This window comes from Pezoporus flaviventris, unplaced genomic scaffold (genome assembly GCF_033815535.1).
Source record: "Pezoporus flaviventris isolate CSIRO_AGI_PZ_B2104156 unplaced genomic scaffold, CSIRO_AGI_Pfla_v1 ptg000057l, whole genome shotgun sequence".
NCBI classification, from domain to species: domain Eukaryota; kingdom Metazoa; phylum Chordata; class Aves; order Psittaciformes; family Psittacidae; genus Pezoporus; species Pezoporus flaviventris.
Genome location: NW_026892605.1, coordinates 303,689 through 330,531, shown reverse-complemented (window position 1 = coordinate 330,531; position 26,843 = coordinate 303,689). Strand labels below are relative to the sequence as shown.

The following is a 26,843-nucleotide window of genomic DNA, read 5'->3' as shown; positions in this document are numbered from 1 at the left end:
ACTATATTGTTTGAAAGTGTTGGCAAATCTTCTCAGGTTTTAGCTTTTCTTTTCACAATAATGAAATAAAGATACAGATAAATGTAAAATAAGCTTAAAACCAGAGAAAGCGTCAGTATTCTGATGACTAACAGGATGATTAATGGAGCACTGAAAAGTGACAGGCTCTTTTCCAAGGATCGTGTCACGTTATTTTTTTAATCCCTCCAACAACAACATTTTGTATAGATCTTACCTTGTGTTCCAAGTTAGCAGTAAAATAAACAAGCAGTGAGAGAAAAACATGGTAGATAGAACTGCACCCCTTAGCACAGTGGGAACATATTGCCACTTTTGAAATTTACAGGCCCCCTCAAATTTTACATTAATGCATTTCTAATGCTAATAACCTTAGCTTCTATCTGTTCAAGAAAACCATAATGCAGGAATTTACTTCACAGTGGAAAAACAAAACAGCTTGAAGAAACATGAATCTCACCTCTTAACAGAAGTTATCAAACTCTGGTTGAGCAAAGACTCTGTTTCCACTACCTACCTATATAAAGTGATAGGTATGAAGCCCTCACAGTGATAGATGAGGGGTAGCACTTTTTTTCTCTATTTTTTTTTTCTGCTTTTATGAATACTGCAAGAAAACCATGTATGACCAAAGATGACAAATACAATTTACGGAAAATTTTAAAAATAATTATTTTCTTACAGCATATTATGCAAGAATAACAAATCATAGAGCAATTCACAATACAAATTGAAACTGCATTACTCTTTCTTTTCTAGTTTTAGCAATATTATATATTGCTAATATCAGTATGCAATATCAACCTTTTCTAGTTGACATGGATGCAGAAGCCTTCCTCACATCTATGTATTGACAAAAGTATCTATACCATTTTCTCAGGGGAGAAAAAAAAATTATAAAAATTACAGCCAGATCCTCCTACCTAAACTCCCAGAAAAACTTCAGCTTCCTGAGTTCCATAGAAGAGTTAGGTAGTCCAATCCAGGTCTATCTTCAAGCAATTTTTCTTCCAACCATTTCTTATTTCAAAGAGACTGTAATATGTGGTGCATCCAAATTAAGCAAAAGGTCTTGGTTTCCCTCTCAAGAAAAAAAAGCCAGCTATATACACAGTTAACAAATTATAATGGTCAGCCTCGAGCTTGATAACCTACAGATTTACATTTGACTACTCCCTCAATCTGTATTCTTATCGATAAGTCATTTTTGTTTATTACCTGGAATGAGTTCTAAGTGAAAAGCTAACCCTGGAGGTTTCTGTGGACTCTTACCTACTGCCTCCCATCTTAAAATATGTGCATTTTAAAAGATCAGGTCAAATCCAAAGTAGCAAATTCTTAGACAAAATTTAGTGAAAAGTCAAATATTTGGATTGGCATAAAACTTTTTGTAAAACAGATCTTAAAGTATTTAAGCCACACTGCATATACAGATTTGTCAAGAATTATTAGTGTATGAAAATAGATGCCAGGGTCAAATTTATACTTTTTTTTTTTAAATATTTATTTTTCATTACTAATCCACAGGGCAGGCTCAACAAAAAAAACACCTCTTATAATAGAGTTACTAAGATTTAATCTATAAGATTAACAATTGGCTCTGAAAAGAGTACATGAAAACAGTGTACCTTAAGAAGCCTGATGAAACACAGATTCACGGGGGAACAATTAATCCAGTATTTTCAGTATGGTATCAGAGACTTTGTTACTGAGCTAACACTATACTTTAAATGGGTATTATTAAAACCATAAAATTTTAGGATATTTAATATCTTGTAAAAAAATGTAGTTTCAAAATTATTCTGAATGTTATTAAACAGACAAGAGTTTGCTTTACAACAATAACTATCCTTTTACAGAGGATATTATTACCATTAATAAGTACACCATAGGTCTGATGAGTGTGTGCCTCAGGTCTTCCATCACACACAGCTAACTGAGTTGAATGTTGGGCTGTGGGGCGTTTTCGGTTTTTTCCTTGCTGCAGTATAGCAGCTAAAGACTAGAGAATCTCAGAGAACACTGCAGCACAGTGTCAGTATGTTATTTCTCCTCTACAGGAGAGAGATCACTTCCAGGCAGTAATGCTAATGGTTCTCAGTATACTGTTAAACACAATAAAATAAGCTGTTATCTTTGGTTCTTATTCCTAAAAGGCAAAATATTTTTCCTCAGAAATTTGTTTTGACATTGAAAAGCCTGCAAACAATCAGTTTACTAATCTTAGGGGGAGAGCTAAAATATAATTCCAGAATATTACATTAAATAAAAAGCTATCTAGACACAATTTTTAAATTTGCATCCTGGAGTTGGGCAGATACCCATTAATAAATATCTTGAGCTAGACAGATATTTAGCAATCTCATCTCTCTTTGACTTCTATCCATATTCTCTAAAATTCGAAATTGATTAATGCCCTGGTTCCAAACATTAACTTCTTGTGCCAGCAAGTGATGATTTATTGGGGTACGGGAAAATGGGGCACCTGGATTATTTTAAATGCCAACCACATGAAGTTCAACAAGGCCAAGTGCAAGGTCCCTCCCCCCCGGGTCAGGGCAATCCCAGGCACAGCTACAGACTGGGCGGAGAAGAGATTCAGAGAAGCCCTTCAGAGAAGGACCTGAGAGTCCTTGGGGGTCACAGCCCAGCAAGCCAACCGTATCCTGGGCTGCATCAAAAGGAGCGTGACCAGCAGGTTGAAGGAGGTGATCCTGCCCCTTTACTCTGCTCTCGTGAGACCTCACTTGGAGTATTGTGTGCAGCTCTGGTGTCCTCAACATAAGAAAAATTCGAACCTGTTTGAGCAAGTCTAGAGGAGGGCCACGAGGATGATCAGGGACTGGAGCACCTCCTGTATGAAGACAGGCTGAGGAAGTTGGGGCTGTTCAGCCTGGAGAAGAGAAGGCTGCGTGGAGACCTCATAGCAGCCTTCCAGTATCTGAAGGGGGCCTACAAGCTTACTGGAGAAGGACTTCTCATCTGGGACTGTAGCAATAGAACAAGGGGTAATGGATTCAAATTTAAACAGGGGAAGTTCAGGTTAGATATAAAGAAGAAGGTCTTTACTGTGAGGGTGGTGAGCAACTGGAATAGGTTGCCCAAAGAAGCTGTGAATGCTCCATCCCTGGAAGTGTTCAAGACCAGGTTAGGCAGAGTCTTGGGTGACATGGTTTAGTGTGAGGCATTCCTAGCCATGACAGGGGGGCTGGAACTGGATGATCTTAAGGTCTTTTACCACCCAACCCATTCTATATTTCTATGATTCTCTGAAATTCCTACTTTTTAACCAAGATTTTTCATTCATGATTTCACTAGATAAAAGTTCCAGATAAGAAAGAAATTGCAGTGAACGGAAAAAGTGAGAGAATCCCACCCCACGTCTCTGTGAATAAGAGGCTAATACTTTCTTAAATGTTTTTTCTTAAATGGCTGTTAATGAGCATAAAGTAGAGACTGTAGGGAAACACAGGAAAACCAAACTAATTGTCATTTTCCCAATCTGTCTCAGTGTGTTCCTCTGTGTTCAATAGTGCCAGTGTTTGGAAAGGCATGACCATGTGTATCCAAAGCTGAGGATAAAGAATGACTGGCCCTTTCAGTGGCAATACATATTTCAATCACCTTAAACAGAAAGAGTTTAATGCCAAAAATATGAACATTAACTTGAACCCTGTAAGCCATTGTTACAGAAAAATAAGTGGGAAGACAGAATGAAACACTAACACTACATGATGTTTAATCACTTTATAGTTATAAAAAAAAACCCCACCTCACTCAAAAAAATCTCAATGTGAAGTCTGAATTCTACAGTTACCTCACACTTACCTCATAGTTTTCAAAGATACTTAAGTAGGTCATTTGAGAACTCTGATGCAGTTTTTTAGTGCAGCTACTAGAAATGAAATAACTATTTGAATTGTCAAAAAATATTTTTGATAGAAGAGAGTATGAAGTATGTTTTTCTCCTACAATTACAGTAGTTTGTGATATACCTTTTGAGATACTTGCTCTCAACAGAAGTCTGTGAGAGACAACAACTATTTTTGTGGTGCTTCTGCAAAGTGATTTTTTAACACTGGCATAATTTTCCCATTAGTCACATTTACTATTTGTTAGAATCTAAGAGAATTTTAGAGAACTTCTGGAGCATGATCATCACATCTAATTCTTTTCATAACTTTTCATAATTAAGCTTTCCCCTAAAACTACCTTGAAGTTTTGAGATTCAATTGTATCCACCGTCTTTCAAACCCTTCAAATTAGAATTCTGTTTAATATTCAGTCAAAACAGATTCATGTCTACTAGAAAGCTTAAGACCATTTGCAGTGGTAGATTTTAATTATGTATTCCTTGTAGCAGTGTAACCTTTTATCCTATTTGCAGATCCAAAAAATTATTCTGTAGTTAATGTGATCAATTATGTTAAATTGTTTGGGCTGTTTGTTTGGGGTTGTTTTTTTTTTTTGTTTATATCTGCTTGACTGCGATGAGTACACCAGACCTTGTTTTTCAAAAAGTTAGTTCAGAAAATCTGCCCATGATTCTCTTTTTAATAAGATGTGAATGTCAAAGTCAAGGGGTTAAATCATGACACAGTAGAATTGAAGTTTAATGGCATTGAAACAGGTGTCTGATGTGTGACAAAGATACCATTAGAACTAGAGAAAGAGGAGAAGAGCAGTCACATGGATCCTTAAGAGTGATACGAGTAACATTACTGAGTATAATAGCTGCTGACGTCTCCATGAAATTAGCTACAGCAGAGCTGGATTATGAGGTACTGAAATAGCACTAAGAGAACACAGAACTGACCTATTAATCACATACAGAGCTGAAAACCCCTACTGGGTACTAAAAGCCTGCTTCTTCTCACCAATGAGAATGTAATTCAACAGAAACTTTCTGATATTTATAGTCACAGCCTAACACAGAAGTAGGGTATTTGAGAGAAAAATCATTAAACAAGTATTTTGAAACTTCTGCTAAAGAAATTACATCTTTATTGAGTTAAAAATAAAAGATGGTAACAGGTATGCTAGCTTATAATGTCTGGAAAATAGTTTCTCAAGAATCCACTACCGTTACAAACCCCTTTTTTATTAGGTTCTAGGAACAGTCATCATGTTTGCAATCTTGTATGTACCATTATCAGTGTTCTATAATGCTTACAGCAAGCTGTGCAGCAAGAACAATATAGGAAAAAATTTAGCAGTTACCAATTTTGTCTTCTGAAGATAAAAGTATGCCATATGAAGTATAAATAACTGATAATATCACCATAAAAGTATTGAAAATAACTGCACAAAGTGAAATAAAATGCAAAATGAGCAACAAATGTAACAACATTACTGAAGAAATTAAAATGGTGAAAGTGTTCTTAAACATGACACACAGTTTATGCTTGGAAAGTTATCTGGAAGTTGTTGAACAGGCATCTTTTAAAACATCAACTGTCCTTTGTCTGTAGTGAGGAAAAGCAAAAACAAAGATATTGCCTAATACACAAGCTAAATCAAAATAGAAACTATTGATATAATTGAATGAGATAGAAAAAAAAAACACTATACCTGTCACTGTACTTCAGATATTATACTACTCTCCTGACAGCATATGCACAAAGGAGCTAAAGTGATATAAAATTTCACCCAAATAAGGCATGAATAATGCAAGAGGAAATTAGCCTGTCAGTGGAAGATATCCAAGTTAGTAGTATCTGTTTGGCATGATAGCAAAAAAGGCTACTATATTTCTTTTAGTTACTTAGCTTATTAGAAATTATTAGAAATCATAAATTTCAGAAAAAAATATATGTATTTTGTCTGGATATACACTTCAATATAGAAAATCTTCAGCAAAAATGATAGAATTGTTAGATCAGTGATGCATATATATTAAGCACATTGTATACTTTATATTGTCTTTAATAGATTATTATATTGAGACTATTTTATAGTGGGATTTCATAAAATTTCAGACTAATAATATTTAAATTACTTAACATAGCAAAATTGAAAGTTATCATCAAAGTTATATTCAATTGTAGGAAGCAGTTGTGCTTGATTGTGTGCTAGTTTTTTGATCCAAATGAGATATGATTCCTGTGTATTAAAAGATTACCATATTACCTAAAAAGGAAAAGGGAAAACAAGTTTGCGAATAACACTGCTGATGTAACTAGATTTTTGATTCAGCTATCTAATTAAACAATTAAAAATCAGTTTGGATTATTCATAAATTATTTTTAATCTGGTTTTCCTACTGAGATGAAAAACTCACTGCAATAAGAAGCTAATGCTAGGGGCCCATCACTTATTAAGCAGTTCTACCATGAGACAATAGGATCTATATAGGTCCTACACCTGGGTCGGAGCAATCCCAGGCACAGCTACAGGCTGGGCAGAGAAGAGATTCAGAGCAGCCCTGCAGAGAAGGACTTGGGGGTGTTGGTCGATGAGAAAATGAACATGAGCCAGCTTCAGTGTGCGCTCGCAGCCCAGAAAGCCAACCGTGTGCTGGGCTGCATCAAAAGGAGCGTGACCAGCAGGTCAAAGGAAGTGATCCTGCCCCTTTACTCTGCTCTTGTGACACCTCACCTGGAGTATTGTGTGCAGTTCTGGTGTCCTCGACATAAAAAGACATGGAACTGTTGGAACAAGTCCAGAGAAGGGGCACGAGGATGATCAGGGGACTGGAGCACCTCCCGTATGAAGATAGGCTGAGGAAGTTGGGGCTGTTCAGCCTGGAGAAGAGAAGGCTGCATGGAGACCTCATTGCAGCCTTCCAGTATCTGAAGGGGGCCTATAAGGATGCTGGAGAGGGACTCTTCGTTAGGGACTGTAGTGATAGGACAAGGGGTAACGGGTTAAAACTTAAACAGGGGAAGTTTAGATTGGATATAAGGAGGAAATTCTTCCCTAAGAGGGTGGTGAGGCACTAGAATAGGTAGCCCAGGGAGGTTGTGAATGCTCCATCCCTGGCAGTGTTCAAGACCAGGTTGGACGAGGCCTTGGGTGATATGATTTAGTGTAAGGTGTCCCTGCCCATGGCAGGGGGGTTGGAACTAGATGATCTTAAGGTCCTTTCCAACCCTAATTATTCTATGATTCTGATTCTATATTTAATTGCTTCTGCTGTTCACAGATTGCCCTATTCACCTTGATATAGAACAATTACTATGGGAGCATTCCATATAAAATATACCAGCTCTGAGTAAAGGACAGAAATAAAGATGCATGATATTACTATGTGGCCTAGCATTTTGAGCATTCTAGACTACAGAATGGGAGGCAAACATAAGTCTCTGCATCCTTGTTGATATTTTGGTAGACAGGATGCCACCAAAACCATAAACTCTCGTTTGACCTTGGGAGGCTGCCCCAACACAGAACTACATCCTCCTGTACATGCTGAAACTATTCACACAATCTAAGCCAAAATTCCTACTGTTATTGACTGAAATCACATTTTCAAAGAATGCCGTATTTACTAAAATCAGCTTAGGTAACTTGGTACAAAAGTTTTCCACTAGTATTAAACCGATTTTCAAAGGTTTAAATGACTTTTCGAATCTCCCTGAATCTATTATTCAATGAATAACATATTTTGTTGATGGTTTCATCAGCCTCACTTTCCTTCTTTTAGTAACCTTAAAAAAGGTAGCTGCTGACTAGCAATTTCAATTTTCAGACAGGTAAATAATATGTTATTCTAAAAGGACAATAATAGTGAAAATAGAGAATCCAAACGGGTATAGAGATTATTTAAAAGATACTTAAGCACTACATCTACACATTATGCATATTCCTTATATTATGTATACAATACAGGAACCATTTGAAATACAGCAGTTGCATCTCTAAAGCAATTCTACCAGATCACTGTTACTCCCAAAGTTTAGTTCTGAGAAATGAGAGCAAGCACTAGCTAATTATTACAGACAAATAGAGCAACTCCCAGAGAATATTTGGATATTTCAGTGGTCTTTCAGAAATACATATGAACATGATTTAAATTCCCGAAGTGTCAAAAACAAACAAAAAAAAGTCTTAAGTGAATTCATTCACCCTGAAGAAACTTAAAAGCAGAAGGAATATTCTGGCTAATATGCTCTAATTGCCCTTCTGTCACAGGTTCCAGATCATACAAACCTTTTCACAGCTATTTTTACATGCAACAGTCAGTTACTTTCATGGGTTTCTCCAGTATAGTACTGGAAGGCTGTTTGAGAGCCTCCCTTTTCTGAAGGAGTTTAGAAGCACTCTAATTTCCAGCCTGGAGGTCCAAGTGGCCAACTAAATTCAATTGACATTTTCTATTTTGCCAACTCAGCTCTAACAGAGGAGTATTAGAAAACACAACAGAACTGTAGCTAAATTTGACTTGCAGATGTTGGTTTAACTTGCACTACTGGTCCAGACTAGGATGGGTACTGTTTAGTATCTTCATCATGACATAGACGGCGGGATTGAGTGAACCCTCAGCAAGTTTGCTGATAACAAGCTTAGTAGTGTGGTTGACATGCATGAGGGATGGGATGCTATCTAGAGGGACCTGGAGAAGCTCAAGAAGCAGGCCCATGTGAACCTCAGGAAGTTCAACAACGCCAAGCACAAGGTCCAGCAACTGGGCTGCGGCAACCACAAATGTCAGTACACACACAGCAATGAAGGGATTGTGAGCAGCCCTGTGGAGAAGTACTTGGGATACTGGTGGATGGAAAACTGGACATGACTCAGCAGTGTGCACTCACAGCCCAGAAATCCAACAGTGTCCTGGGCTGCATGAAAACTAGCATGGCCAACAGGTTGAGGGAGGTGACTCTTAGCCTCTGCTCTCCTATGGTGAGACCACACCTGGAGTACTGTGTCTAGGTCTGGAGTCCTCAGCTCACGAAAGACATCGGCCTATTGCAGCACATACACAAAATTATCAGAGTGCTGAAAAACTCTCCTGTGACTATCTGAAGGGAGCCTACAAGGATGCCAGAGAAGGACCCTTCATCTTAAAACAGGGGAAGTTCAGGTTAAATATAAGGAAGAAGTTCTTTACTGTGAGGGTGGTGAGACATCGGAACAGGTTGCCCAAAGAAGTGGTAAATGCTCCATCCCTGGCGGTGTTCAAGGCCAGTTTGGACAGAGGCTTGGGTGACATGGTCTAGCATGAGGCATCCCTGCCCATGGCAGGGGGCTGGAACTGGATGATCTTAAGGTCCTTTCCAAACCAAACCAGCCTGTGATTCTATGACTCTGATTTAGCCTGGAGTAGGTTTTGGGGAGACCTTACTAGGGCCTTTCAATACTTAAGGGCTTATAAGGGACAGACCTTTTAATAGAACTTTTAGTGATAAGTGGTAATGGTTTTAAACTAAGAGAGGGTAGATTCAAATAAGGAAAAAATATTTTACCATGAAGGTAAAATTTTTAGCACCAACTTGCCCAAAGAGTGGGCAGACACCCTTGTCCTTGGAAATATTCAAGGTCAGGTTGGATAGGGCTTTGAGCAACCTGATCTAGTTGAAGATGATTTCTGTTCTGAACATGCCTGCATGGGTGATGCTTTGACTCTGTTTCTACACAAGTGTACGTAACAGACCGCTTCTTTTTCACAGTACACCTGAATTACAACAGTAAGTTGTTGTATGAAGAATGAAAATCTTAGCCACCTCCAAAACAAGTGACCCACCTGCATATACTCACTTTGAGGGTACCGTAGACAAGAAACACTTTGCTGAGAGCAAGCTCTGCAAGAGCCTTGTCTGGCCAGCTACTAAAAGGAGTTGCATTGCCAGGACACAAAAGTCCTTCCCCCAGGGACAGCACAAACTGAAGGCACTTTCTAACCAACAGTGGTTTATAAAAGAACTTAAGTTTTAAAACTTTGTCTTCTCAAATTTGGCTAAATCAGACAACAGGTTCCAAAGCTATAAGAGGTGGAAACAGATACATATGATCATGTAGGCTGCATTTCTTTAAGAAACCAGGGAAAAAAATCTCACATACAAATAGTTATATATTAAACTGAGAATCACAAAGTACTTCTTCCTGCCCAGTATTCTGTGTCTGCTCCCTTGATTAATACCCAGTAAAATATCTATGAATATATGGAAAGCAAAAGGCATTTTGGCAAAGCAGTGAACTTAAAATTACTATCACAAGTATGTTTACATATTTTATATTTTTCAAGTATCAGTGTCTTTATTTAGTTCCAATCCACTAGTTGGAACAGTATCTTTATCTAGTCCCAGGTCCCACACACAGTGACACCTTCCACTAGGTTGCTCAAAGCCCCATCCAGCCTGGGCTTGAACACTTCCAGGGATGGGGCAGCCATAGGTTCTGTGAGAAACTTGTTCCAGTGCCTCACAACTCTCACAATGAAGAACTTCTTCCTAAAATCTAATCTAAATCTACCCTCCTTCACTTTTAAAACAGTAAAGTATGCAAGGAGGAAAATTGAAAATCTTGCAGTTATCCATCCACTTGTTGGTGATTTTTTTTTTTTTTCCAAATACAGATTCCACTACCTGGCCTCTTTAGAAATTTTCTAAATACAGGTTCTAAAGGTAGAACCCGATACATTGTCACATATTCTATTTCAAGTATTCATTTTCATTCACATCACCTCTCAGAATTATTATTTTATATATATACTGCATAATGAATGAAACAATGGCCTGAATATCCTATCTTAGAGGATTGCCTGCACTGATGATTCAAAAATGTTAATTATGCAAAAAACTCTTAAATTTTTTTATTCATATTAATTTTGCAGGGGACAAGCAATGCTCTAAACCATTAAAATTCTGCTTCTACTTCATGGAACAAGCGAGTGAGCCTCTAGCTGGTACAATCCCTATCTTATTATGACTTAATCTCTGATTCCTGCTTGGTTGCCATAAATAGCCATATATTAGCTCAGCTACAGCTCAGTATGCATACCTTTTTGTGACTGTGGTATTTGCAGTGGCAGTTACTTCACCACAAGCCACATCTACCTGCAAAATGCAACCCTACAGAAAGAAGTATGATTAAGATGTGAGATTATATGGCATACAGAGATTCCGCTCTTGCTAAAATACTGAATAACATATAGTTTAGCAACATATGCTGCAATAATTTAAGCATTACATAATTTAAAACCTGAAAATACTGATTATTTAGATTACCAACATAGCACCTTAACTGTCTTTTTACCCAGCCATAACTTCCTAACAAAGAAAGATGGTCTAACATCCCAAACTAATCCCCCCAGTAAAATCTGCCTAATATTGTAAAGTGTAACATGAATATCTGTGGGCAGGACATTCCAAATACTGTTAGATTAGAAAGGGGGAAAAAAAACCAGCAACCTTTAACTACTTTCCTTCTCTAGGGAATTCCTTGGATTATTATACTTTCATGGGACAGGTCAGACTGGTACAGATATTCCAGGAGACAGACCACTTTCTATGGCAGATATTCAAAGGGCTTAATTACCCGCAAAATTACCACTGTACTTTTATCCTGAAGAGCATTCCAGCAACACTTATGATCGAAATCCCAAACAGCAACAGGGACATAAAATGTGTTCATTGACTGGTAGCCTCCACCAAATCTCCATTTCAAGATCACTGTGTTAAAGTGCAACACAACATTAGTGACAACCAGCAAGAAATGTGTACATTTTAATTTAGTTGAGCATTTTTTACCATGCATTTGTAAGTGTATCTGGATACTGTGACAGGATACTCTGTCTGAAATTCTAAAAGTAGGTATTGATGATATAGAATCATAGAATAGTTAGGGTTGGAAAGGACCTTAAGATCATCTAGTTCCAAACCCCCTGCCATGGGCAGGGACACCTCCCACTAAACCATGCCACCCGCCTCGTTCCTTACTCAAAGATGACTTATCCAAAAAAAGTAATACTGAAAGGTGGTGTTCTTAGATCCACAGACCATGGAAAAAAATTCACAAATGGCCTAAGATGCATAAAGGTCTTAAGACTCTGGCATGTTAAGATGATTTTTAATTGGTATTTGGTCAAAAACATAATTAATAATTAAAGTCCAGATTCACCAAACCAAATTTTCCTGTTAAAATAGCAGTCAAAACCACAGTTAACCTAGTATTCTTAATATGTCTCAAATATTTAGTGGTACAATAAATGAAAATAACACTATAATTAATAATTTGATAACTAAAATCTGCTCACTTCCCTGAAGACATTACTTACCCTCAGGGAATTTAGCTGGATACAAAGGGAAACAAAATTAACTTTTGAAACATTTCTTCCCTAGTATTTAGTCACAAGCATCACTGGGGTATCTGAGCTTCTGTGCTTGATGCTTCTACTGTAGCCAGAAAGGCTATTTCACCTTTAAGGTCCTGTCCAGTTCTGAATCTGCAATTTGTATTACACAAGCTGTATTTATTTCCAGTTTAAAGGAAGTTAAACTCTGAAAACTTCAAACTGTTTCTGAATAACAGAGGGTATGTTGACATCAACAGAAAACAAAACACTCTTGAAAGACTGATGGTTAAAGAACTCGTTCTTTAAAATCTGTTCCAATAGATTTTTACAGAAAAATAAATCCAGTAATCTCTTTTTATCTCAGTAAGGATTACCTGGTTTCCTGAAGGGAACAATCTGTCATCTGTCATATAAAAGTAATAGAATTAAAATGAGACAATATGAAATAATACAATCTAAATCAATTGCTTCAGACAACTGAAAACACAAAGCCTCACTACTTTTGAAGAAAAAACATGAATCTTCCATGTTTTCTGTAAAATTACTAAATAATTTTGTAAGATTAAAAGTTGTGATGTAAGAAGACTGGAGATCCTCCTTTTGAGACATTAACTAAGCTGACTAAAACTAAATGTAACCATTCTGTTCAGATAACAGAATTTGAGGCTTACATATACTCAGTTTCAATACTGCTTTCCAGTGGTTTAGTAGTTTTAATATTCAGACAATTGTTTTAATCAGTCCCCAACAGAAAGAGGGTTATTGTCTAAATAAAACAATATACTAATTTTCTTACTCATCTTTAAAAACAGTAATAAATTCTCAAGGTAATCTACGTGTACCAGTTTAGCCTGTTTTAAAAGTAGAAAAACAAACACCCTTCCTTCTGTTAGTATTTTTACAGGCTTTATAATATAAATGCATCAGACACTAAAAAATGGTTACAAGTTTCCAATGCAAAATTGTTCATTTCTTTTTCAGATGCTATGCTTGGTTCTATCTGCTCCTTTACAACTTTTTATTTTGTGAATTCCATTTTGCTAATTCCATGGAGTAAATCACACAGGGAAAATTACTCCATTTATTTACAGCTACTGACCAGTACCTTTTACTGGGAATAGTCTTGTATTTTTTAAGGTTTCACCAGACAATATTGAATTAACATTAGCATTAAAACTGCCATTTAGCATAGTGGACAAGTGAAACCTAACTGCTTCTGTTTTAATGAGCTGAAACTATAATGAGATGTAAACTATTTTTGCTGACCAACCTTCTTTAGCTTTTAATTGTCAGATTTCAACATTTTTAGTGGGTCTTCTCTTCCCTCCCTCTACTCTTCTCCCTGTTCACAGAAACTATGTTGAAAATACCAAACAAAACAGTAAATCTTAGTGCAAAGACAGGAACAATTTTTTGATTGTCTCTGACTGCCAAGAATGTAGATTTCAACAAAACCTGCTAGTTTACTAGAATATTTAGCACTATCACTTCTTTTCCCAGTAGTAGCCAAATTACCATCCTTAAATGAACCCACGTGTGAATGAAAGACCATACCTACTAAAATCAGTCTGTATCTTACCTGTAGTAATAGATACAGTTATCTTACTACAGTCATCCTAACTTGAGCAGTAAATTTAAATCAGGCCAGAATGTTTAGAAACAATGTAAGTACCCACAAATCTACTTACAACATGCCTTATAAATGAAAAAGCATACATAATAAGTAATATTTAATCAACATGTTTAATGTAACAATAATTTTATGTATTTATTTTTAAGTTGTTGTCTAAGATGTGGAGGTGTAGCATAACTTTTGCTGACTGAAAGTGCATGAGCAGATTAACTCTTCCCAAAGAAGAAAAGATGGCTCTCTGTAAGCAGGTAAGAGTTAAAAGACTGCAAAGGAACTGCCGTGAACACTCAGCAGGTGTTTTATGAGAGAAAGAAGCTTCAATTTAGTTTCTACTGTTGTGACTTGAGTTTCATTGAAGATATAAGTCAGAATTACATCCAGGGAAAGCAAGATTTTCTGCAAGTTTATAGGATCCTTCAAGAAATAACTTGACTAACAGCCTAGAAATGACTGCATAAAAGATGCGCTCTAGTTCTAATGAAAAATATTTTTCAAAGCTTTTCCTGTCCAAATTGAAAAAAAAAAAAAGCATCCAAAGGATACATTTATGAGGTCATATGCTGAGGACAGAAGAACAAAAGGCAGGCCTTGGCAAGAGTACACATTTCAAAAATATAAAAGTTTAATTTTAATCAGTTGCAGTAATATAAAGATTAATACATTAGTGATCTGTAAATGCAGATTAACTGATGTCATTCTGGAGCAACAGATTAAATTTCCACAGCATACTTACCTGTTTAGGATGCCCAAAGAGAGGAACAACAGTTGCTTGTTATCGTTAAACTACCTTGCCTGCACAGAAATTTTCTATGCAAAAGTGCCATAACTATTGTGTAGAACACCATAGAGCACTTCCGTTGTGAGGGATGCAATTTAAATCTACAGATACGTCCCTAACCTACCTATCAGCAGTGTTTCCAGGCTTAGCTGACTACTGAACTTTCAGCTTTTCACATGGAAGCATTACAGAAAGTCAAAGCACTGCTAACATGAATTGTAACCAAACAGACCCTTGCCCTATTTGCAAATAGTAGACATATCTTCATCTCTCAGTGATATTCAGCATGCTGAATGCCAGTTAAGTCCCACCAGTTATATAAAGTGTTAAAAATATAATAGAAAAGGCAACAGATACCTTGAAGTGAAAACTTTGTTTCATTCAGTATTTTACTGTATCTTCCTACACTCATCCTTACTTGGGGAATAAACTTCAGCAATACCTGAAGGAAAGTTAACACCTGTCACTGAGCATAAGAAAACAGAGAATAAGGTGACCTTTCTTACTTAGCAGTACTATGAATATCTATTGGCCACAGAAGATTATGATTAAAAAAAATTCTTTGGTCTTCAAAAGATTTCTTCTTAGTTTAAGAAATTGTGATTTTCCTTCTACAAATTCAGGTTCAAACTCAGATCTCCATGGGAAGAACTGAAATACTCTTCACAGTTACTGTATTAATGTCTTAAGTATAAAATATCTAAAACTTAGTTAAATACTGTGATGAAAAGTGGTTCAGAAAGAAGCTTCTTTTCTCCTCTAAGTATAAAATACACAAAATTTTCCAGAGCAAGCAAATGAGTAAACATCTACATGAAACATTTCGTCCTGGCTTGAGTTAGAAGAGTTACGCCATGAGCATAGCACTGGTCAGATTCAGTTCCCCAAGATACCTTAGTGAGCTGAGATGACTCATCGTGTCCTAAGAACATAATGAAAAGTTTATTTCATACATTAGCATTGAGATCTTCATTTTCCATCAGCTTTCTTCACAGTTATGTATTGTTCTATTCTCACAAAATGGAAGAAGTTGTATAACCATGGAAAGACAAAACCATTTTTCACTGGCTAAAAACCATGTGGGGTTCTATAAAATGTACCAAATAGACCATTTAGTATCATTAGTTTAGAATACTGGCAAAAACAGAAGGCAGAAGCTTATTAACAACTGCATTCATTCAGGGATTTACTAAGGTGCTTTTCAAAAAGGTAGTTAGTCATCAAATTAGTCTCAAGCAAAGGATAACGTATAACTCTTCTATGATTCTAAAAAGTTCTTTACTGTGAGGGTGGTGAGGCACTGAAACAGGTTGTACAGAGAAGTTGTGGGTGTTCAAGGTCAGGTTGGACGGCACTTTGAGAACCCTATACTAGTGGAAGGTGTTCCTGCCTGTGTCAGGGGGGTTGGAACTAGATGATCTTTTAAGGTCCCTTCCAACCCAGACCATTCTATGATTCTGTGAACACAGGTTTTTCACTTCTGATTCCTATGTTAAAGGTAAAAGGCACATGCAATATTTGTTTGCACAATTAGGCAACACAAAATTGAATAACACATGTATTCAGTTTGGCATCAAAAAGCAGATAAAAATGTAATGGAAAAGAAAGCCAGGTTATATAATTCAGTGGTAAATGTTTCTAAAATTGTTTTCAGTGTGAATGGTAGTAAACTGCATATTGTTAATACATAATTTATGTTGCATAGTGTGTAATGTGGTAAGTAGTTACGAAATCCTACTGCTCCTTCTACTATCATCTCAAATGCTTCTCACTATTGCTAGGACTAACTTATCCTCACCCAGGACACCACTTACCCCAACCACTGCATCCCATTAATCAGATGTATTTTGTATTTGCTTTCCTACAATCCAAACTGTTTGAAACAGCTTCAGACAAAATACTTCTTTTTTGTGTACTCCAATCTCAGTTTTATGTGTCCTTTAGAGTGAGTCCATTCAGATTATAGCTACCCTTATCTGCCAGACACAGTTGTGCTTCCATTCGTACTGCTTGGGAACATACATATTTTATAGCTGGTTTTGGCCAGTAGTCAGTTCCTACCTATTACTAACAATGCCAGGAAGGTTCACACACTGGAATTCTCTACACTGCCAAAAGCTTATGAGTTCACAATCAAACCCTGCTCTCAGGGCCATCACTTTTTGACTATTCCTCCCCTAAACCCACATAGACGCCTAACCATGAAAAACACAACAACCATCCCCTTGACTGGTTCCTCAACATTAAAAGCCAGGACATTTGAAAGAATAAACTTTCAGAAGGTTAATTTTTTTTTTTATCCTCCACCCCCCCAACTCTTCCTCCTCATATTCATGTGAGACGAGAAGGAACTAGCACACAAAGGCAAAGTGCATGTCTCTAATGTACAGTAGATACCTTAAAAAAGCAACATCTCTAAAGTAAAGATATCCTTTCCTTTACCTTCATTATCATCCCTCAATGGACATCTGAAAGTGGCACGATGGGAGGTTATACACATATAGAAAACTCTTCTTTGTGCCAATTCCTGTTCACAATAAAACTATTCTTTGTGCCAATTCCTGTTCACAATAGAAAAGGTTGCTATACCTTATAGGCTATACATGGATTTGTGAAGGTTCATAAATAACATAAAAGCTATGACTGCCAACTTAAAACCCTGGCACCCATAAATGCTCCTTACAGACCTACTGTACCATGAATAAGCAAATTTGCCAGCTCTCTGAGAGCTGGGGTGTACTACAGCATGTTAAACTAATTTCCATTCTAAATTAAGATGTGTGATTCAGTAAGCACAAACGTGGGCATAGTATAGGTTGCATTCAGTTAAAATAGTAAACGTAAAACATATAATTATCTTTCATGTATCTTCCCAGCAAACACTTCTGCCGGTCTTTTCTTAGACAATGGGTTCACTTACTGTGGCAGACAGCAAGGGGCTGACAAGGAGCACAGGGGGAAACCAGGTAACTACCACTTAGAGAGGATAAATAAAAATCATTTGGTTTCCTCCAAATGCCTTGCAGCATACTTCAGGACCCACGTTTGAAAACTGCTTAGTCAGAATGTGAACCTTGGGGGTTAAAACATACTTAAAATAATTTCTCCAAGTTATTAAAAACAGAAGTAGGCCAAATTCTTCCAAGACAATGGGAGCAGTCTTCCTGTTAGGTGTGGACTGCAGTACCGTTTCCAACACACTTTGCTAAATAAGCTGCCAAAGATGAGACACATTCAGGACGACATTATTCATCTTTCTAGGTGATGTGGTTTGAAGTTGTCTCTGAGGGGACTTTATGTAGAATAAAATGGTCTTATTGAAAGGTGGAATGACATGTAATTAAAGAAAGATGCGTTCAGAGGAACGCGTGGTTATTAACAGTTCATTAAGCCACCGTCCCAACCACCCAGCCGCCGGCAGAGCCTCGCCCGACAACCCCCTCCCCTCCCCCCCCGCCCGCCCGCCCCCCCTCCGCCTTCTCCTCCGCTATGACGAATCTGCGCTCGCCTCCTGCCATTGGCTTGGCCCAACGACAGCCGCGTGACGACACCGCGGCGGCTGCCCGGCTCCGGGGGCTCGGCTCTGGACCGGCTTCTGAAACTACTTGTAAATGCCATGAGAACAGCGCGGACGGAGAACTTCTCCAACACATTCCCGGGGAAGAGTCCTTCTGAGGTGTCCCTGAAGCCAGCGACAGGCAGAGGCCAACACAGACTGAGCACAAAGCTGTCAAACGAACATGCACACGCACGCCAATTCCACGACTTCAATGCAATTTGTATTAAAGAGGTTCCATAATAGTGCTTCTAACCCAAAAGCTAAAGTTTCCTTTATATATATATAGATAGATATATAGATATATAGATATGAATACATGAGGAGCACTTACGCCTTTGCTAAAAATATTCCTTGAGCATTAATCAAGGCATTAATTCCAACATGAGGAGCAAGACATGACGCAACAACCCAACCACTGGTAGAATTTATAAGCAAGTTAACTCCACTGTACTGCAAGCAAAGTTAAAGGGAAGGCTTTTTAGGTAAGCAAGAACTATAGATGCCTGTGGTTCAGAGGAAACAGATGTTTAATGATGATAAAGGGATTTGAACACTATGTGATCATCTTCAGAATTAGGAACCTATCATACAAATGTATTTCTTAAAGATTACTGAATTACCACATGAATGAGCATTGTTTTCTTGTTTTCAGATCACTTGAATGTACGTAAATATATGAGGTCCTGGACAAACAACACAATACCATAGGGGAAAAAATATGTCTTCATTATTTCCTTCAAGTCAGGCTAAGAACTGAGAAGAAGTGTTCCATTGATACAGGGAGAAAATACATCTCCCTGCTCAAAAGGCTTTTATCATGCAAAAAAATCATGACCATAAGATTTTTTTATGATTTGCCTGTTTTGTAAAGGTGAAAGAGTGCCAAACTCACATTACTTTATCACTGCTCTATCTCTGTAAGATTTTCATTTTTCTGATGGCCTGGTTAGTCCTCATTCGACATCAGTGTAGGCAAAACATAGCATCTGGTAGTTGCCACAGTATTTTGCAAACAAGCATTTTGAGTTTAACAATTTGTAATGTGTACATTGATTACTCACCATATCCATGAATGCCTCCTAAAGGGGAAATTATTCACGTGCATCATGTTCACAGATCTTCCAACATCAGTGTTTTCCTTGTCAGACTGATTTATCTGTTATGGTATTCATAGGTTCATTCCAGAACTGCATGAGCAGTTAACAGCAGGTATTATTGCAAGAATTACTGTAATCCATAAAAATTCCCAGGATCCAAAGAAAGACTTCTTACAGGGTTTTCTAGGTACATGTCCATCCATTTATGCATCGCTTGCTGCTTAAAAACACTAAACTAATCAGTATACAGAAAATGTTATGACAATGCCAACAGCGTGCCTTGATAAAAATCCAAGTGCTTTTGACTGTGAATTAAAGCATCTTCATATGCAGCATTCTGGACAGTTGGAAGAGGTTAGTCAAAACATAGTTTCTTGTCATCTGTGCCAAATCAGTGGTTAGGGGTAGAGGTGTAACTTCAGATTTCTTTCCCATGTTCAGAAATGAATACTGCTTTTTCTTCTTTCTTAGACACATATTCATCAGTAAGCACTTAATGCAGTTTTCCTTTCTTAAAAGCCCAGTGAACAGTGGGATGTTTAATAGCCATGTAGAACAAACCCAAACTTCTCTCAGTATTTGATACTGTGGGTTTGTTTCTTCAACTAAGAAAGAAGGAAGGAAGTATGCTTTTTCCACTCCATAGGACAGAACTACAGTTAGATACCATCACGAGACATGATTATATCATGATCAAATTCATTTTGCTGTCTAACCCCACAAGACTCTCTGCTCCCTTTAAGTAAAATGACTAAGCTATCGACTCTCACTGCAGAACCCCCCTTCTACTTTGATGTTATACTGTATATAAAACCACGTGCAGCGATTTGTAGGTTGCAAAATGAAAGCAAAGCTTTAAGTCCCGTGTTACCTAAGCATTCCTCCTCTGCTGTCCTTTTTTTCCCCCAATTCAGTTCCCAGACAGTAGTTATCACTCCTCGGGATGATTCTTAAGCCCAAACCACAGAGACGGCATATATTTTGAAGCAACGCAGGCAACAGGCTCTTGCTTCCTTTCCCCTGACAGGAATTTCCAGGCTGCCCCCGAGGCTGCCCGTGTCCTCGCCCGGGAGCTGCTCCGGACACTCGCGAGCTGGACGGTCTGGCACTTACTCTGCAGCAGACTAGGCTCGGCTGCGGTGCGGGCTCTGCCTGGCAGAGACAGGCTGTGCTGGCGTCAAGGGGGACCTCTAGGTGGGTTCTCCTGACAGCACATCCTGCCCTGCCTCTCCCACCGCCGGATGGAGAGGACGGACGGGGACACTGGGGAAGAACAAAGCGGGAAACCGTGCCTTGAAGCAGCCTGTTTCTCTTGGGTGACTGAAAGCAAAGAGCGTTCTGCATGCAAGCGCAGAGATCTGCGGGGAAAGATACATGTAGGACACGGAGTTCACTGCATTGATCTCTGCTGAGAATTAAAAGATTTCTGGGCAACCTTTTACACTTTGACGTACTCAGGCCATACATTGTTTGCTTGCCATTCTTTTAAAGTGGTTTATGCTGCATCAAGACTTTTTAAACTTCAAACAACCCCTTGCCCTTTGGGACAGGAAATCCTGCAGTAGAAAAGCCAGCTGCAACTTCAATGACATTAAAACATGTGATAAGAGTGTGTTTGATTAGGGTGTGCATGGACTCGGGAGTAACATGATAAGATACTGCACTGCACATTTTTAAGGATCCTATTTCCTTAAGCTCAGTTCTGTTGCTGTCACAGCTTCTATTCTACAATACCCCAAATTAGCCCTAGTAGTTGATTCCACTCTGGAGGAAGAATAAAATACCAAACTACTTAAATGTACTACTTGAATTGTCACAATGTGTTGACAGAGAAATAGTATTCAATTCAGTAATAAAAAGGGAGCCTCTACTGCTTCACACATTTGTAAATCACTGTACTTTGAAGAATTGAAATATTACAGATTCCAAAATTTAAAGGGGCTCTAGCACCATTTATGAGCTACTGCTATACACAGAAGGCTGGGTTTTCTTTTTTTCAGTTAAATATAACCATGATTGCAGACAGAGGGTTACAAATAGAATGACAATTAGCCTTTTCTCACTGAGAAGTTAAGATAAAGTGTATATAGAGTAAGTATATATGTATATAAAGTATATATAAAGATAAATATTGAGTATAACTTCTGAAAGGACCAGTTAAGTCATTATGCTTTATGATGCTTTATGGTTATGATGCTTTATGTAAAAAGCCTCCTGCTCCCCACTTTGGGAATTTATATCAGAGACATTTGAAAAGAATACAAACAAAACTGTGGAAACTGCAAGGTTATGTGATTAATCTGAATATGAAAGAAGATAACATCTAAATAATCTAGTTGTCTATTGCTTTCTCTAGGCTAGATCCACTTATTATGAAATATTAACTACACCAAATGCTACACAAATCTGCACCATCATTATTATTTCATACTGCACTTACCTAACTGCATACTTGCCTGATCACCCATGGGCACTGACATTTTCAACACTAGACTTACTGAATGCCTTATACTATCTTAAGAAAAAGCTTCTCAACGCTGACTGGTACCTAACACATTTGAAATCCATGAACAAGTCAATTCAGCATGTATATGCCAACTTATCTGTCTTTCTGTAGTGCTAAGTTCAGGTCAAAGAATAGCACCCATTGTCTTGGCTAATTCCATTCAGAAGCAGAGTTGCAGAAGGAGAGTGGGAATATATAAAGTTAACATATAGCATTACAAACTAGTTCAGTAATTCATGGACAAAGTGGAATACACAATATATGCTCTTTCCAGAGCAGGGATAAATTAAACCCAGAGACTTTAATCAGTAAAGAATTTTAGTTATATTTCCAGTATAGGCTGATTTGCAAAATTCTTTCAGTGCAAGCCCATAATAGTTTGCTCATCAGTTCACTTGGGGAAAAAAAAAAAAAGCAGCAGCTAAAAACATTTAGTGACATTAACTTTAGAGGTTTGGTTTCTGGGTGGGGTTTTTTTTTTGGTTTGCTTTTTTTTTTTTTTTATATGACTGGATAAGAATTTTGGTATGTCAGTTCCAATTCAGGTTCACCAAGAGTTCTGTGAAAAGCCTTTCAAGCAAATTTCAGCTCAAGGAAAAAAAAAAAGTAAAAGCATTTCAAAGTATATTTTGCTTTTATTCTTCCCGTGTTCTGCTACCAGAGCGGTGCTCTGACCATAAGAATGGAAGCTCTAGTGCATCTTCCACATTTGTTCAGAATTTAGGCTAGGCATAAAGAAGCCAGAGGGAGAAAGACAGAGGCACAAACAGGAATCTACCAGTGCTGACAGCTCTTCCCTGAGATGGAGTAGTCCCATATTCCAGTCCCTTCTGCAAGGTCTTCTTGAGAATTTTCCACTAAAATGAATAAGGTAATGGACAAAGTATGTTTGTAGCTGGAACCAGATTACCTGAAAGCACGTCTTGCTTCCAAATAATTAGTTACATTGGACTACAGAGCATGAATCTATCCTCTTTCTCTGTCTTACTGGTCTTGGGAATCCTGCATTTCTACACTGCCCAATGAAACATCCAAACAGGGAGGAGTGAGGAGTATGTCGTATAAACCTTGATTTGGATCATCCTATTAACAGTGCAAAACTGAGGACACATTTCCATTTCGTTCTTTGGGGGTAGCAGAGCCAGAGAGAAGATTATCTACATTCTCATGTCTTAATTTTCGCAGTGTTCCTCCCACAGCTCTCAGCTTTTTGATTACTAGTGATATCAGAAAATTCACTTAAGAATTCGCTACGTTCTGTGTCTGTTAAGCTGAATATAGAGTATTTTCTTTGCCTCTTCTCATAGCTGCAAATGCACTAGCAGACACCAGAGGAAGAGTTTACCTTGTGATGGTTTTGGTCATGATCATAGAATTACAGAATAGATTGAGATGGAAAAGACCTTTAAAGGTCACCTAGTCCAACCACACAGCAATGGGTAGGGACATCCTTAACTAGATCAAGTTGCCCAGTACCACATCCAGCCTGATCTTTAATATTTCCAGGGATGGCACTTACACCACCCCTCTGGACAATCTGCTCCAGAGTTTTACCACCCTCATGGTAAAAAAATCTCTTCCTTATGTCTTGTATGAATATCCTCTCCTTGAATTTAAAGCCATTAGCCCTTGTCCAGTCTCTACTGACACTACTACATGATGATCATAAGTGCTAAGAGAGGTAAGAACTGCTATTCTGCCAGTGTCAGACTTTGAATATAGAAAATCAACAAAACCAATCAAAATATATAATATATAAACCAGATAGGTCATGAGAACCAAACAACACTAGGGGCATACAGAACTGCCATTTGTATTCTCAAGAATGAGTGCAAATTATCTGAAGAGATCAGTTTAACTTAGTAATTTTTTTTTTTTTAAGGGAGAAAAAATGTCATTGAATCAAGTATTTTGGTGACAGTACAATAATACACAGAGCAAAACATGTATCTAGGAAGGTAAAGGTAATGCTGACCAGTTGGACCCTCAGGATGGTGGTAAATGACAATAGCTCCTTTTCAAACTGGCAACCAGTGGGGTATATCAACTGTCACAAGTGGGATCCCTCAGGGATGAAAATTGGGCCCAACACTGTTTAATATCTTCATAAGTGATCTGGATGATGGGATCAAGTGTACTCTGGCCAAGTTTTCCAGTGATAGCAAACTGATTGGGAAATTGGACAGTTTGGACAGCAGAGGCACCCTGCAGGACGACCTGGATAGGCTCAAAGAGTGGGCTAACAAGAACTTTATGATGTTCAGCAAGGACAAGTATAAGGTTTTGCACCTGGGTAAGTACAATCCAAGAGTGCAGCACAGGCTGGGATATACTCGGCTGGGTAACAGCTCTGTGGAAAGGGACTTGGGGGTCCTGGTGGAGAGCAAGGTCAGTATGAGTGAACAGTGTGCTGCTGTGGCAAGGAAAGCCAACAGTATGCTGGGTTACATCAAGGGAATCACCAGCAGAGATAGAAAAGTCATTATCCCACTCCACTCTCACTTGTCAGGTCACACCTGGAATATCTGTGTTCAGTTTTGGTCCCTGCTATAAAAAACAGATGTGGACAGGCTGGAGAGGGTCCAGAGAAAGGCCGCAGAGATGATCCAAGGACTGGGAAGCCTGCCCTATGAAGAAAGGGTGAGAGAAGTGGGTTTGTTCAGTCTTGAGAAAAGAAGAAGGAAGGCTCAGGGGAGATTTTATCACCATGTTCCTGTATTTAAAGGGTGTCTACAAAGAAGATGGGGGCTCATTTTTTAGAAAGAGTGACATGAAAAAGATGAGGGGTAATGAAGTTACTCCCGGGGATATTCCAGTTGGACACAAGTGGAAAATTTTTCACAATACAAACAGTCAGCTATTGGAATGATCTCCCCATGGAAGTGGTGGATTCGCCAACATTGGACACTTAAGATTCAGCTGGACAGGGTACTGGGCCATTTCATCTATACCATGCTTTTGACAAGAAAGGCTGGACCAGATGACTTTTGAGGTCCTTTCCAACCTGGTAATCTATGATGCCAAGATTCTGTGAATAGTTGAGCCTGAAATATGTTATCAGTGAGAAGGAGCATTCATTGGGATCAAGTCCAAGGTATGTGATGTAATGCACAAAACATGTACGGTGGAGACAGGTATTTCCAACCTTCAGGAGAAAACAAACAAAAACCAAAAGCAAAACCAACCAAAAAAAAAAAAAAACAACACAAAAACAAACAAAAAGGCAAAACAGGGCATTTTTTTCTTTTTAACCAATAACGAGATTGCCCAAAACAGAAAGAAAGAAACTTGATAAAAACTCGAAAGTTAATACTGATTAATCTCCAATATTATGAAAATATAATGTATATATCTGACAATTCTGCATACGTCGGATTCAGTTCTATATTTGGAGTGTTAGAATCCCTTTGTTATTTATAAATTCTCCATGAAAACCATATAGGTTATAAAATGAATCATAGACTAGTTAGGGTTGGAAAGGACCTTAAGATCATCTAGTTCCAATCCCCCTGCCATGGGCAGGGACACCTTACACTAAGCCATGTCACCCAAACCAAAATGAACTTGGTAATGAAGCAGGAAGAAGGGCATTCCACTGCATACAGTTAATCATCCAAGTGATATGTCTTTAGACACACAACTTTTTAGCTCCACAAACATTATTTTCTGTAAGAACAGTGCAAAAAGTAAAGGCACAAATTAAACTCCTCAGAATCCTCAACAGAGTGAACAGATAAGCTGGATAAGCTCCTTACCACATTTTAGACTGGTTTACTCACAGGCAAGTGTTACGTGAGTCTTTGTCAAACCAAGTAACTCAGCTTTTTGTCCTGTCTTCTTCCTCTACCATCCACCCTGCAGGAAAATTAGCTAACTACTGGACCCCCTTCTGGAGTAAGTAAATTATTCCTTCAGAGAGAAAAACCCGTGCAACTTCAGAAGCAGTTTGCTCCAAGCAGTCCAGATAACAGTAGATTTATTTGTTTCTAGTCTTCCTACAGAGTTTTGTTGCATCCCTATACGCCTTCCACCCTCAGATTTCTTCATGACGAATCATAAGGCAAGCCACATGCATTTTGGTTCCATCCTATAGAAACACCATTCCACTGGGTTCTGACAGAACCTTACATTTTTTTGGACACTTTGAACTGAAAATGACAGAGAAAAATTGTTTCTGTCTACCCAGAGAAGGCCTAAATAAGTGCTCTGCAGTATGGGTACAACCCGCTCCACATAACTTGTGCTCAGGGCTTGAAAGCTTAGAGCCATAATTAGCTAATTGAAATGAATACTGAAAGAGAAAACTTCAAAAATCGTATTTTGAACAACATAGGCTGAAAACACTTTTGAACAGCAATAGTGAATGCTGTTGCTAAAAGCTTGAGGCTATCCCTTAAGAAGAGCTTAGTTATCAAATACATTTTTGTTGTGAAAGTGATGTGCTCAGCTATAAATGTAGCTTAAGCAGAACATTGTCCATCCACGCCCCAGCCCTTTTTGAAGTCCAAAGAATCTTCAGGTCAAGAACTTTAAAAAATTAATATTTGATGTGTCTTCTATTAGCTTCTTGGCCTGTGCTGTCTCTCTCTTTCCACACTTCAATTACAGGAAGAAATGGTTTCAGGTAATCTCATTCTAAAATGTAAGATCTGCTCAGGTGTATCAAAAATAATTAGTTTCCTCATCTCATTTGGTAAGCGTCAGCTCTCACTACACTTTTGCTGTGCCATTTATTTCCTATAATTGACATTAAAAGACCCTTAAATTTTTAACAGAGTTAAACTGGAATAGATGGATTGGTATGGAAAGAAATGCCATTACATCACAGGGAGATATAATGAGGTATCTCAGGGAACTACCTTTTGTTTTTCATTGGAAGAGAAATATTCTTACGCTCCCTGATACTACTGATTAGTGAAGCCTGAAGAAGAATAACTGTCCTCCCTATCTCCCCAGATTAGGCAGCACTGATTTTGCTCACAGACTCATTTCTTCCCTATTGCACCTGATAGGGTTC

General features: G+C 38.0%; 1 protein-coding gene across 1 annotated transcript in view; it reads right to left on the bottom strand.

Moving 5' to 3' along the window:
- Positions 1 to 20,786, bottom strand: part of LOC133277500 (cAMP-specific 3',5'-cyclic phosphodiesterase 4D) — a 280,131-nt gene extending 259,345 nt beyond the window's left edge. The window contains exon 1 of the mRNA XM_061469351.1: positions 19,285 to 20,786. Coding sequence (XP_061325335.1) covers positions 19,285 to 19,331 — 47 coding nt within the window. The 5' untranslated portion in view covers positions 19,332 to 20,786. The remainder of the gene's footprint in view (positions 1 to 19,284) is intronic.
- Between the last annotated feature and the right edge of the window lie 6,057 nt (positions 20,787 to 26,843).